Source organism: Malaclemys terrapin, chromosome 8, assembly GCF_027887155.1.
Source record: "Malaclemys terrapin pileata isolate rMalTer1 chromosome 8, rMalTer1.hap1, whole genome shotgun sequence".
NCBI lineage: Eukaryota > Metazoa > Chordata > Testudines > Emydidae > Malaclemys > Malaclemys terrapin.
This window is the reverse complement of record NC_071512.1, coordinates 89,812,481-89,826,909: the sequence shown is the minus strand read 5'-3', so window position 1 is coordinate 89,826,909 and position 14,429 is coordinate 89,812,481. Positions and strand designations below refer to the sequence as shown.

At 37.7% G+C, this 14,429-nt stretch overlaps 1 protein-coding gene across 3 annotated transcripts in view; it reads left to right on the top strand.

The window, feature by feature from the left end:
- The window catches only part of LRRC7 (leucine rich repeat containing 7), a 344,062-nt gene that overhangs the window by 125,568 nt on the left and 204,065 nt on the right, over nucleotides 1–14,429 (top strand). For all 3 annotated transcript variants that reach the window (XM_054037099.1, XM_054037101.1, XM_054037100.1), the window contains exon 4: nucleotides 9,104–9,221. In XM_054037099.1, the coding sequence (XP_053893074.1) occupies nucleotides 9,104–9,221 (118 nt within the window). The remainder of the gene's footprint in view (nucleotides 1–9,103; nucleotides 9,222–14,429) is intronic.

The window sequence follows — 14,429 nt, the reverse complement described above, 5'->3', positions numbered from 1 at the left end:
GGCTTCCTTCCAGAACAGGGGCCCCTGCTCCCTGTTCACATAGGCCTTTAAAGGAGCAGACTGTCCTGTTACAAGATGAAATGTATATGATAAATTGGAGATATTTTTCATTTCAAAGGCTATGTCCTCTTTATTTAAAAAAAAGTACACAGTGGATCAGTGGCACTAAAAACTGCACTGAAATTGAATATTCAAAGTAGACTTGATCATCCCATGAAAATACGCAATCCTATCTCTGTCTAATAAGGTGAGAAGGGCCCTGGTGAAGTACAGCTCATGTACACAAGTGTGTAGGCATTATAAATTACCTGCAAAGTTCCTCTGCATTGAATTTTCCATCTAGTTATAATTATTTTAGCAGGGAGAGTTGGATAGTTTGTAAATCTGCCCAACAATGACCTCTGTTTGTGCTTCTGAAAAAAAATGAAAAGTGATCTTTCTTTGTCATCCTGACATTTAATTTCCCCATTTCATTCCATTAACCAATCCATTTTATGTCTACTTAATTTATATCTATATCTGTGGAGTCTAAAGAACAATATTTTTACTTTACTCTAGCTGCACTGAGAGCCTTCAAGATCTATTTGCGTGAAACCAAGAAGTTGAGAACTGTAGAATAATCCACTGTGTAACCTAAATCACAGCACCATTAGGATCACTTGGTTTCCTGCCTAAAAGGAATAAAAATAGTCTTCAAATATGTTAAGAGCTGTTATAAAGATAACAGTGATCAATTGTACTCCAAATCCACTGAAGGTAGGACAAGAAGTAATTGGCTTAATCTGCAGCAAGGGAGATTTAGTTTAGATATTAGGAAAAACTTTCTAACTGTAAGGATAGCTATACAATGGAATAAGCGTCTAATGGAGGTTGTGGAATCCCAGTCCTTTTTAAGACTAGGTTAGACAAATAACTATCAGGGATGGTCTAGGTATACTTGGTCCTGCTTCACTGCAGGGGGCTGAACTAGATGACCTCCCAGTGACGAGTCCAGCCCTACATATATTTGAGTCTATGATTCTATAAAGACATATTGTCTGATAATTAAGTTTAAGTCCTAATGGCATGATTATAAAAGTCTAAAAGTTTAATAAGGCTTTAAAATGGCTGTAAAAGTAATTTTGTGCTTGTTCGAATGTATTCCCACTCTTGCCTTATTGCTGCTATTACTTACAATTTCTTTCTGGGAGTGTTACATTGTAGAATTATTCTGGAAGAAATAATTTTCTTAATGGAAATCAGTTTTCACTAGGCTTCTTTATTCACCAATCCAAATGCCTGATCACAGTTCAGTGGGTCTCAAACTTTCCGAAGCTCTGGGCCTCTCTTCTAATTTTTGTAAAGATAGTTCACTCTCGGTCAAATGAGTCTGTGTAAATATAACCGAGAAGATAACAATTTGTGTATTTTATAATATTACTAATATCAAGAGAAAGAGAAAAGGAGAAAAACAGGGGTGACATCATGGTAAGGGTCTACTATCTTTACAAAAATCCAAAACACAAGATCTGATAATAATGGGGGACTGTAATTACCTAGACATCTGGGTAATATGCAAAATACAGAATTTCCAATAAGTTCCTGTAATGCATTTGGGACAACTTTTTGTTTCAGAAAATTGAATGGGGGGCAGCCATTTTAGACTTGATCCTGACCAACAGGGAAGAATTGGTTGTGAATCTGAAGCTGGAAGGCAATTTGGGCGAAAGTGATCATGAAATGATAGATTTCATGGTTCTAAGGAAAGAAAAGAGTGAGAACACCAGAATAATGATAATTGTCTTAAAAAAAGCATGCTAACAAAATCAGAGAATTGGTAGATGAGGTCCTCTGGGAAGAAGGAGTTCAGCAAAGCTAGCAGTTTCTCAAGGAGACAATATTAAAGGCACAATGGCAAACAAAATCAGGGTAAAGAAAACTTAAGAAGAAGAATAAGAGGTCAATATGGTAACATCAGGAGCTTTTTAATTACCTGAAAATCAAAAAGGAATCCTACAAAAAGTAGAGCCATGGACAAATTGTTGAAGAGGAGTATAAAAGTATAGCTCCATCATGTAGGGGGAAAAAATTAGAAAGGCTAAGGCACAAAATGAGAAACACCTAGGAAGAAAAATAAAAGGACACAGGAAGGGGTTCTATGAATATCTCAGGAAAGATTATGGAAAGTGCAGGTCCAGTACTTAGTGGGAAAGGAGAGCTAATAATAAACAATACTGAGAAGGTGAAGGTGTTTAATGCCTAATGTTTCAGTCCTCTCTAAAATGGTAAATTCAGACTTGACTTACAATTATTATTAATAATAAAGGAGAAGGAACACAAGCCAAAATGGGGAAGGAATAGGTTAAAGAACATTTAGATAAGTTAGATGTATTCAAGTCAACAGGGCCTGGTGCAATTCATCACAGGGTATTTGAGGAACTAGCAGAAGCAATCTCCGGTTCATTAGCAGTTATCTTTTGAGAACTCATGGAGGACAGGTGAGGTCCCAGAGGATGGGAGGAGGGGAAACATAGTACCTATCTTTAAAAAGAGGAACAAAAAGGACCTGGAGAATTATAGAACAGTCAGCTTAACTTTGATACGTGGAAAGATACTGGAACAAATTATTAAACAACCAGTTTGTAAGCACCTAGAGGATAATAGGGTTATTAGGAATAGCCAGCATGGATTTGTAAGAACAAATCATGCCAGACCAACTGTATGTCCTTCCTTGACAGGATTACTAGCCTAGTGGATAGGAAAGAAGCACTGGATGTGAACTGTCTTCATTTTAATAGGGCTTTTGACACAGTCCCACATGACATTCTCATTAATGTGGGAAATGTGGTCTAGACAAATTACTAAAAGTTGGGTGCACAACTAGATGACAGACCATACTCAAAGAGTAGTTATCTTAGCACAAATACAAAATGGGGAATAACTGGCTAGGCGGTAGTACTACTGAAAAGGATCTGGGGATTTTAGTGGATCTCAAATTGAATATGAGTCATCAGTGCAATGCAGTTGCAATAAAGGCTAATATCATTCTGTAGTATATTAACAGGAGTGTTGTATGTAAGACATGAGAGGTAATTGACCCATTCTAGTCGGCACTGATGAGGCCTCAGCTGGAGTATTGTTCAATTCTGGGTGCCACACTTTAGGAAAGATGTAGACAAATTGGAGAGAGTCCAGAAGAGAGTGACAAAAGGTGATAAAAGGCTTAGAAAACCCTAATCTATGAGGTAAGGTTAAAAAAACTTGGCATGTTTAGTCTTGAGAAAAGAAGACTTTGGGGAGACCTGATAGTCTTCATATATGTGAAGAGGTGTTATAAAGAGGACAGTGATCAATTGTTCTCCCTGTCCACTGAAGTTAGGACAAGAAGTAAGGGACTTAATCTGTAGTAAGGAAGATTAGGTTAGATATTAGGAAAAGCTTTCTAACTAAAAGGGTAGTTAGAAATAGGCTTCCAAGGGAGGTTACGGAATCCCCATCATTGGAGGTTTTTAAGAACAGGTAGACAAACACCTGGCAGAGATGGTCTAGATTTACTTGGTCCTGCCTCAGTGCAAAGGGCAGGACTTGATGACTTCTCAATGAGGTCCCTTCCAGCCCTACATTTCTCTGATTTAGTGAAAATACCATAGCTTACTGTTGTATTAGTGTTGAAGTAATGAAGTCCTCTAGTGGCTAGAAATTGTAGCTACGGTCCATATGATATCTATATTTATGTGGCTTCATAGTCCTCTTTAGAAGTGCTGCAGTTCTTGAAAACAGAGACTGTTGTGATGCTGATTGTTATCTGCATTCTAAAAGAGAGTGTTTTTGTACATAGTGTTATTAAGAAATACACTGTTCTCCTGAGAGCAGTTTCCTTTTTGTACCAGTGTCTAGACAGCAGAATTGCACAAATAGGTTTGGGAGCACGGGTAAAGAGTAAGTGTCCTAAACCCCAGCTCTGCAATATTTTTTTTAGAAGTGTAAGTTTTCTTAATTTTGTAATGAAAATGTCCCTCTACATGTGTATTGTGACGGGTTGGATCACAGAAACCCCCTTGGGAGCTGCCACCCGATGTGCAAAGACTACCCCTGCTCCTGTTTTTCCTGCCAGCTCAGGACTCCAGCACCCTGTCTTGCTGAGCCAGACACTCCCGTCCGGCTCCAACACAGATTCAGGGTCTGAATCACTTGTCCCAAAGCTGCACGTTTACCTGAAAACAGCCCACAGTAGTGTGCTTGTCTTTAGCACTCAGATGCCCAACTCCCAATGGGGTCTAAACCCAGATAAATCCGTTTTACCCTGCATAAAGGTTATGCAGGGCAAACTCATAAATTGTTCGCCCTCTATAACACTGATAGAGAGATATGCACAGTTGTTTGCTCCCTCACATATTAATACATACTCTGAGTAAATTACTTAATAAAAAGTGATTTTATTAAATACAGACAGTAGGATTTAAGTGGTTTAAAGTAGTAACAGACAGAACAAAATAACTTACCAAGCAAAATAAAATAAAATGCGCAAATCTATGTCTAATCAAGCTAAATACAGATAATCTCACCCTCAGGGATGCTTCAGTAAGTTTTTCTCAGACTGGACACCTTCCAGGCCTGGGCACAATTCTTTCCCCTGGTACAGCTCTTGTTGCAGCTCAGGTGATAGCTAGGGGATTCTTCATGATGGCTCCTCCCCCCCTCTGTTCTTTTCCACCCCTTTATATATCTTTTGCATAAGGCGGGAACCCTTTGTCCCTCTGGGTTTCCACCCCCCTCATTGGAAAAGCACCAGGTTAAAGATGGATTCCAGTTCAGGTGACATGATCACATGTCACTGCAAGACTTCATTACTCACTTGCCAGCACACACATATACAGGAAGACTCACAGGTAAACACAGTCATCTGCGGATAATGGTCCTGTTAATGGGAGTCATCAAGATTCCAAACCATTATTAATGGCCCACACTTTACATAATTACAATAGGCCCTCAGAGTTATATTTCATATTTCTAGTTTTAGATACAAGAGTGGTACATTTCTACAAATAGGATGATCACACTCAGTAGATTATGAACTTTGTAATGATACCTTACAAGAGACCTTTTGCACAAAGCATATCCCATTTGCATTATAGTCACTTATTATCAAATTTTTATAAAACTATCCCAGTTACATTATATTCAGTTATTATCATGTTTTTATAAAACCATATAGACTGCACAACGTCACATGTATGATATAGGGCTGTCGATTAATCACAGTTACCTCAAGCGATTAACTCAAAAAAATGAATCGTGATTAATTGCACTGTTAAACAATAGAATACCAATTGAAATTTACTAAATATTTTTGGATGTTTTTCTACATTTCAAATATTTCTATTACAACACAGAATACAAAGTGCACTGTGCTCACTTTATATTATTTTTTATTACAAATATTTGCACTGTAAAAATGATAAACAAAATAAATAGTATTTTTCTATTCGCCTCAGACAAGTACTATAGGGCAATCTCTATCGTGAAAGTGTAGATTTTTACAAATGTAGATTATTGTTGTTGTTACATAACTGAACTCAAAAACAAAATAATGCAAAACTTTAGTGCCTACAAGTCCACTCAGTCCTACTTCTTGTTCAACCAATCGCTAAGACAAACAAGTTTGTTTACATTTACGGGAGATGCTGCTGCCTGCTTCTTATTTACAGCATCTCCTGAAAGTGAGAACAGGCATTTGCTTGGCACTTTTGTAGCTGGTGTTGCAATGTATTTACGTGCCAGATATGCTAAACATTTGTATGCCCCTTCATGCTTTGGCCACCATTCCAGAGGACATGCTTCCATTCTGATGACGCTTGTTAAAAAAATAATGCATTAATTAAATTTGTGACTGAAGTCCTTGGGGGAGAATTGTATGTCTCCTGTTCTGTTTTACCCTCATTCTGCCATATATTTCACGTTATAGCAGTCTTGAATGATGACCCAACACATGTTCGTTTTAATAACACTTTCACAGCAGATTTGACAAAATGCAAAGAAGGTACACCTCTACCTCGATATAATGCTGTCCTCGGGAGCCAAAAAATCTTACCGCGTTATAGGTAAAACCGCTTTGATCCACTGGAGTGCGTAGCCCCGCCCCCCCAGAGCACTGCTTTACCGCGTTATATCCAAATTTGTGTTATATCGGGTCGCATTATATTGGGGTAGAGGTGTACCAATGTGTGATTTCTAAAAATAGCTACAGCACTCGACCCATGGTTTAAGAATCTGAAGTGCCATCCAAAATCTGAGAGGGACGAGATGTGGAGCATGCTTTCAGAAGTCTTAAAAGAGCAACACTCCGATGCAGAAACTACAGAACCCAAACCACCAAAAAAGAAAATCAACCTTCTGCTGGTGGCATCTGACTCAGATGATAAAAAAAACATGAGTCGGTCTGCACTGCTTTGGATCGTTACCTAGCAGAACCCGTCATTTGCATGGACGCATGTCCTTTGGAATGGTGGTTGAAGTATGAGGGGACATATGAATCTTTAATGCATCTGGCATGTAATATCTTGCGTTGCCGGCTACACCAGTGCCATGCAAACTCCTGTTCTCGTTTTCAGGGACATTGTAAACAAGAAGCAAGTAGCATTATCTCCTGCAAATTGTAACCAGACTTGTTTGTCTGAGTGATTGGCTGAAGTAGGACTAAATGGACTTGTAGGCTTTAAAGTTTTACATTGTTTTATTTTTGAATGCAGGGTTTTGTTTTTTTTTTGTATATAATTCTTCATTTGTAAGTTCAACTTTCATAATAAAGAGATTGCACTACAGTACTTGTATTAGGCGAATTGAAAAATATTATTTCTTTTGTTTTTTACAGTGCTAATATTTATAATAAAAAAATAAATATAAAGTGAGTACTTTGCACTCTGTTGTAATAGAAATCAATATATTTGAAAATATAGAAAACATCCAAAAATATTTAAATAAATGGTATTCTATTATTTAACAGTGCGATTAATTGTGATTAATTTTTTTAATCGCTTGACAGCCCTAGTATATTTTTGTAATAAACATAAAAGCAATTCTTAGTATAATGCCTTTTTTGAAAGGAAAAGAGAAGGCTTAACAGCAAAAGTCTGTCAATGCATAAAGGAAGTCTAGAGGAATTCTTTCAGTTAAAAAAACCACTCCTATTTGTTAGAAATTCGTGGTGGTCATTATCCTATACGTTTCATTCTGCCTATATTCTATTCATGTGATTCCCATTTGTTTAAAGCTGGTTTTGGACTTCCAGTTTTGGAGAAAGTATACTGCCTTGAAAAGCAACACAGAGGGTTCTTGTTATTAAAAGTCTCAGATGTAAAGTTATGGTGTTTTCAAAAAAAGTGAAAGCCTGAAAATGAGCTAAAATTTACTTTAAATGACTTATCTAGTTCACATTAGCTTTTGAGCATCATTTGTGAGTTAATTCCCTGCTACCCAGCTTTCTTTATTTGCTCAGTTTGGTAATCAAATCAAGCTACATTCTCAAATAGACGTTTGGGTACAAATTTAAACGTCATTTGGATATGCAACTTTGCAAAAAAGAGATATCAAAGCTGTTTTGAAAATACTATGAAGATTCTTCCAAAGGAGAGTAAGCTCTTTTTGGAATCCATAGACTCCTTCAAAGACTACTGGGTAAACTTGTTTTCTAATTATATTAATGTGACTAGTAATAACAAACTCATTTTTACAAGGTAACAGCTTAAAAATCTGCAGTACAGAAATGAGGGGTTGGGGTTAAGCACCTATGCATTGCAAGATATATGCAGTCTGTATGATAGGTGGCTAGGGGAGAGGTCACTTCGCAGATTCCTGAAGCCAGATGCATGCAGGGTGGTGCTCCTGGTGACATCAGTTTTTTAATAGTCAGGCCAGCCAGCCATGGACTGAGTTTCCCTCTCCTCCCCTCTTCCAGTCTATTTTTCCATTATATGTCCTCTACACTAATAGGAACACACAGTCCCTGTGTTTGGAGAGCATGTGGACTGTTCCCTGCATGCATCCATGGCGGGAGATACACCACCCCAAGGGAGGAGGGTGTGCCATGGCTTCACCCCCACACCTGCACCAGCTTGTGGAATGGATTGAGTGAGTGATGGAGAGCAGGCTTCCTCCTCATAAAAAAGCTCTGTACTTGCCCCTTACAATGCACTGTGTCTAAATGTCACATTCTAGCCCTAGAGACTTCTCTTGCTCAGTATGGTATTGTCTCCATTACTTTAGTATTTATCTTGGGTTTGAAGTTGCTCTAGTTGGATAACAACTGCTATTACATGGAAGAAGCAGCAGTATAAATGCTTACCATATGATATATTGATTAGAGCTGGTCAGAAAGTGCGATTTTGTTCCATTGGAAATTCCAACACTTGGGAAAAAATTGTTTTGAATTGGAACAAAAAGCAGAAATTTCAAAATTTCCTATGGAGTGAAAATTATGAAAACTGTAATATATTAAAATGAATATTTTAATGTAATATAAAAATTGAAGCAAATTGAATTGAAATATAAAGTTGTAATGAAACATTTTACCTTATTGGCATTATTGAAATACACTGAGAAAATTGAAACGAATATTTCATCTTTTGCCCATCAAAAATTTCATCAACATTGACACATTCACATGAAACATTTTTGATTTTGAATTTTGAAGAATTTGCATTTTCTGATGGAAAAAAGTTCTGCTGAAAAATTTTCAAATAGCTCTATTATTGATATAAAATTATAGGACTGCAAGGGACCTCCTGGATCATCAAGACCAGTCCCCTGCTATCATGAGCAACCCCATCATATAATCGCAATCATAAACTTATAAAGGTCCATCTTAAAACTATATTTCATTAGGAATTATTTGTAAGCAGCACATTTATCTCTGGGTAATCTTCCTTGTTTAAAGTGTAATGTAATATGTAAGTATGTCTTCCCAAACAGTTTTAATATAGGTTGATTGAGGACAGCAAAATAATAGGCTAAAAATAACAAAAGTATTTTTATGATACAGTTATTATTGCATCTGTGTGTAAATAACAATGCTAAACTGAATTTTACTAAAACATGTTAATTGCAGTTGTTCTTTTTCATGTTGTAGCAATTGTTCAACTGTCAAGCTCTACGCAAACTGAGTATACCAGACAACGACCTTTCAAGCCTGCCAACCACTATTGCTAGTTTAGTTAATCTCAAGGAACTTGACATCAGTAAAAATGGTAAGAACACAACAGTAAAATAATTTGAAATTTTGTGTTGAAATTTTTGAACATTTTGTATAGTGTTGCTGTAATAAGATTTTAATGCTAAATGAATGAAAAATTACTCTTCTGGAAAACTCTAAAACAAATTAACTAAATTTTGCTTTCTGTTAACATCCAAAGTAGTTCCACTCCTTTTAGTGGGCTCTCTGACATTTCACTGTGGTCAGTAAAGATTTCATCCCCATCCTCCAGTATACATCTGTATGCAATGTCTCCCAGAATTTGGCCTTGATAACGTAAAATAGCTATAGAACCTGAAATTCATTTTATGTTTTATAAGGATTAATATGTTCCCAATGCACAATATACAGTAGCAGATAAAGTGAGATTTAAAAATAAATAAAATCACATGACAAATAGTTTAACCATTTAGCAAGTCAACAATGAATCTGAATGTTGGAATTAAAACAATTTGAGTGATATTCAAGTTTCAGCATGAATAATGGTGTGATTAAGGATGACAGTACCATAGCATGGATTTGTTTATGTTCAGTTTTTCACTGAAGTATCAATATTACCTAATTGGATATTCTTTTCCAGCAGATTTTCGTTATTGGTGTAGGTGAAGATCCCAAAAACAAAACCCAGACAACTATTCTTTAGCACTGTACATCTGAATCACTTTATTCTGGTCAAAACTGTTTTTAAAATATATTTTTGATTCCTACTCCTGCTTCCTTGTGAATCTTACAGTGACTAGAGTAGATATTCATCGTGCTAAGGTCCACATATACATTTCTTCATCCTGTTTGCATTTTAGAGGCAAACCTGTCAGTCACTAGCAGCAGGGGGACAGTCTGCCCCATTAAGTTCCCTCCATTTTATTCTGTCTCCAAAGTGGACCATGGCTCAGCCAGACCTCTCTGGTGTAGAGCTTTTCAGAGGAAAATTCCAAACTTTTTCAAAAATTTTGACGAACGATTTGGTTCATAAATTTCTGTCTAAACTCCCAGCCACGTCCCAGGGCTGCATTCGCCTTTTGGGGAGATTGTCCCCTTGGCTCCACTTCCCCTTCCGAGGTGTTTGCAGTGGCTGCTGCCCCTGCAGACTTCAGGGGGCTTGTCTTCACTACAAAAAAAAGGCCTATTCTTAACTTAGGTAACTTGATGTAAAATCCTAATGAAGACAAAGCAGGTTATAGTTTGTGCACGAGCTAGCAGGACATGCTATTTTGAGTTAAGAATACTCCTTTTTTTTATAGTGAAGATAAAGCCAGGGATAAAGCTTCCCTTGAAGCCCAAGCCTGATGGGGTTGCATTGGTGCCACCCTCCTACAGGTCAGGAGCCAGGCAAGACTGGAAAAGAACTGGCTCCAGGGGCAAGCAGCCACCCGTCCCCCATCTCCAGGAGAGGTGTGAAACTAGAAGGGCAGTGCACCGGATAGAAGATTGCACCTGAGTCTCTCTAGCCTGAACAAGCAGCCATGCCTCTGACTACAGAACTCAGTCTCTGTCTCCCACTCTTCTTCCCCATGGGTCATGGATGGAGGGGCACTGGACACACCATGGGCATTGCCAACACCAGAGAGTGCGAAAAGGGGTAATAGGCTGAGACCTCCAAAGGAAACACAGATCTATCTAGCCCATATGGATTACATGCAAGAGAGGGTATAGCTTCTGGGAAACCTGTCCCTGAGTCCCAGGCTAATTCCTTCATAGAGAGAGACTCAGAGAGAACCCCCATGCAGGGAAGGGGAGACAAATCCCACCTCTTTGGGAACAGGGAAATTGCTTGCTGCTTGGAGATTTCTTTGAAAATATTTCAATTTCCTTCTCCCTTCTGAAGCAGGATTATGGGGATAAACTACTGATAATGAAATGAATGAATAAAATCAGCACGTGGGTCCCCTGCTCATCTCCATGGAGTATAGCAGGACAGATAACCCTCAGTGTCCACTTTCCTTGCTCAAAGAGAAGGATAAGGGATGACGTGATTACAGTTTAAAAGTACCTACAGGGGAAATAGAAATTTGGTAATAGAAAGTTCTTCAATTTGTCAGACAAAGGTATAGGAAGAGCCAGTGGCTGGAAGTTAAATCTCAAATTCAAATTTGAAATAAGGCACAAATTTTTATCACAGTTTGTGGTGGATTCTCCATCACTGGTCTTAAGGTGCTTTTGAAAATTTTACCCAAGGACAAGGTTAGAGTTATAAACAAGGAGGCCAGAGAAGACAGGAAGTACAAGTAGGAAAAGACAAGCAGTTCAAAAAGGAATGAAAGGCAGAACTAGTTAGTAGAAAATAAATCTTATCTTTTATTCTGGGGGAAGATAAATACCCAAATATTAGTGAAGTATATTCTTACACACTATATCAGGTATGGACATTTTGCTTTTTCATCCCCAAAATAAAGATTAACCTTTTTCCATTTAAATTTTAAGTATAGATTTTACTTTAAAAAATAGAATGTGGCTGGGAAATGGCACAAAGCTACTAGTTTCCATTAACAGCATAGGACAGTAATCTTCTAGTCCTTGGGTGACATGCTCAGATGTAATATTTTTTGTGTCAGCACTCTATAGCTGATTTTGCATTTGGGTTTGTCACCTCATTTGTTATTTCATTCCGTTCACAGAGTAAACAGCCAGAGGCTGTTTCCATGTCATGTCTAATAAAAAAATTAACATAAGTAACTTCAACTGATGACTTGCAATACTTAGAATACAGACAGTTGTCATACTGATACAGACAGATAAAGTACTTAAAATATTCTAACATTTTAACCAGTCAGGGAGGAGGGTCAGTGAATAGAAAATATCAGCAGTTCTTGCTGCTAGTAATGTTGTTGTGCATTTCTACTTACACCAGTAGCCATACCTGAAAGTCTGCTAACCTGCCATGATTATAATTTTTTGAGCTATGTCCTGCTATTTATGGAAAAGTTAAATTCCTACTGGCTTCAGTGGCAGTTCTGCATAGGGAACAATGGCAAGATGTGATGCTGCAAATGTCTTTCACAGTCCTGGCACTTTAGGAACACAGTAAGCTATACATAGACTCTTTAGGTAAGATTTTTAGTCAATTGGATTTTGAGACATTAGTTTCTGTATTTGTACCCAAATTATAAACATAAGCAGAGTTCTTGTCATCTACGTGGCTAAGTAGCAAATTATGGCTAAGTAGCAAACTCATGAATCATTTACTTAAATGTCCATGTAATCTAAATTTCTTTGCACCCATAAAATTGTGGGCAAAGAAAAAAGCTTGGCTCAGACTGGTTGAAAATTTGGCATTTTACATTCTTTATTCAGAAACATACTGAAAGTGAAAGGAGACAGCATTCATGTTGGCTCTCCAGTGATTTAGAAATAGAGAAAACTAACAATTATATTACAAAACCTGGCCTACTTATGTCACCTTTTCAGACCCCAGAACACAATATATATCAAACAGATTTCTTAGAATCCATAATTTGGTTGTGGAATTAAGTAACTATGTTGTCATTTTCTTCGGTTTATGAACTATCTGTGATTTATGTTTCTTGCTTACTTACCAAGTTGAAATTGTATTTATTCCAGTCATGCTCTCTTGGAGAGAAGCAAGTAGTTAACGTAAGCATTCGTAATAAATTCTCAGAAAGGTAAATGGATTGTGAGAAGGGGTAAGGAATTAAGTTCCACTCTCATTTAGTCTTTTTGTTGTTTTTAAACCAAAATGGATAGAACTTAATTGAATAAATCAGTCAGGCTTTGATATGCACCCTGACACATACATTTGTAATTATTAGTTGTTTCTTTTTTGATATCCATGCTTGATTCTTACATTTACATAGACCATTGGGAGCCATTTCTTTCTCTCTCTTGGTTTCCCTCACAATTTGCATGTATATCAGCTTAGTTAGGGGAAAGTTATTTCATGGAATAGGAGTGAAATTAACCTCTTAAGGAAATGTCCGGTATAGTTGTGACGGGATCCCTGGGGTACAATCTGCAGCTGGGGTACCGCTGTGCCCTCTTAATTCTCCAGCCTGGGCTGTCTTTCACAGTGCTTTGCTGGTGACCAGCCCCATACCCAGCTAAATTGTGTGAATGCTCCCCGAACCACTCACAAATCACACAGAGAAAGGCAACAGAAAATCTACCAAGCCCCCAGCCTTGCACCCCTGGAATATACCATCTTGCCCTCTTCAGAAACCTGACCAGTGTAAGTTTATTACCAAGTCCACTCCTCCCTCGATGTGGAGAGGACACCTGCTAGCCTTTGTAAACTGAGCTGAGATTTCCCAGGCACTTCAACCAAACACACTGTTTTAGGTAAAATATAAAACAGCTTTATTAACTAGAGAAAGATTTTAAATGATTATAAGTGGCAGGAGCAAAAGGTTAGAGATAGGTACCAAAGAAAATAAAAGGTAAGTGCTCAGTCTAAATCTTAAATCATACTAGACTACGCAGTATTTGAATCAAACAGTTTTTCTCACCCCATTAGGTGTTACAGGCAGGTTACAGTTGTTATACACAGGCTTCTCCTTTAAGCCTGGGATCAACCTCCTCAGTTCAAGTGTTTGTCTTTCAAGCATTTCTTGTTGGTTCCAACATAAGTGAGGGAGGAGAAAGATAAAAGCATGATACCAGTGTCCCCTATTTTATATCTTCAGTCCATGTGCCTAGAAAACACTAGCCCCCAGACATGTCTCGGTGGGCTTTGCTGAGTCACATAGTTGAGCAGTCCCCCACTGTGTGATGTTTGTGCAGCTCTCTTACAGCATTGTAGATCTCTTGTTTAAAACTCCCCTGCTGATTAATGGTTGTTTAACACCCTACTGGGAGAGGATCATCTCCTTTGTTGTCACTGGAGAACTGGCAGTGGATGACTCTCAAACTTGCAACATATTTCAATAATAACCATACAGCAAAATCTCATGTCTTCATACACAATAACAGTATACATATTTTGACCTAACAATGGGTTTCAGCAGATCATGACCTTTCTTACCATATCCTAATGGCATGCTTTGTATGAAATATATCATAATTATATGGCGGGGTGAATATGGGGGTTCCAGGGTGCTGTTTTGAGTGCCGCAATAATTTTCTGCTGTTTTATACCTGTGGATATTTTTTGTAGGGTTGGAAGCTGTACTTCAGTGAGGCTTGATGAGTGCTTAGACTTTAAGTCCTGTATATTGAGATCCACTTAAGCATTTTAGTGTGTACCATGGCT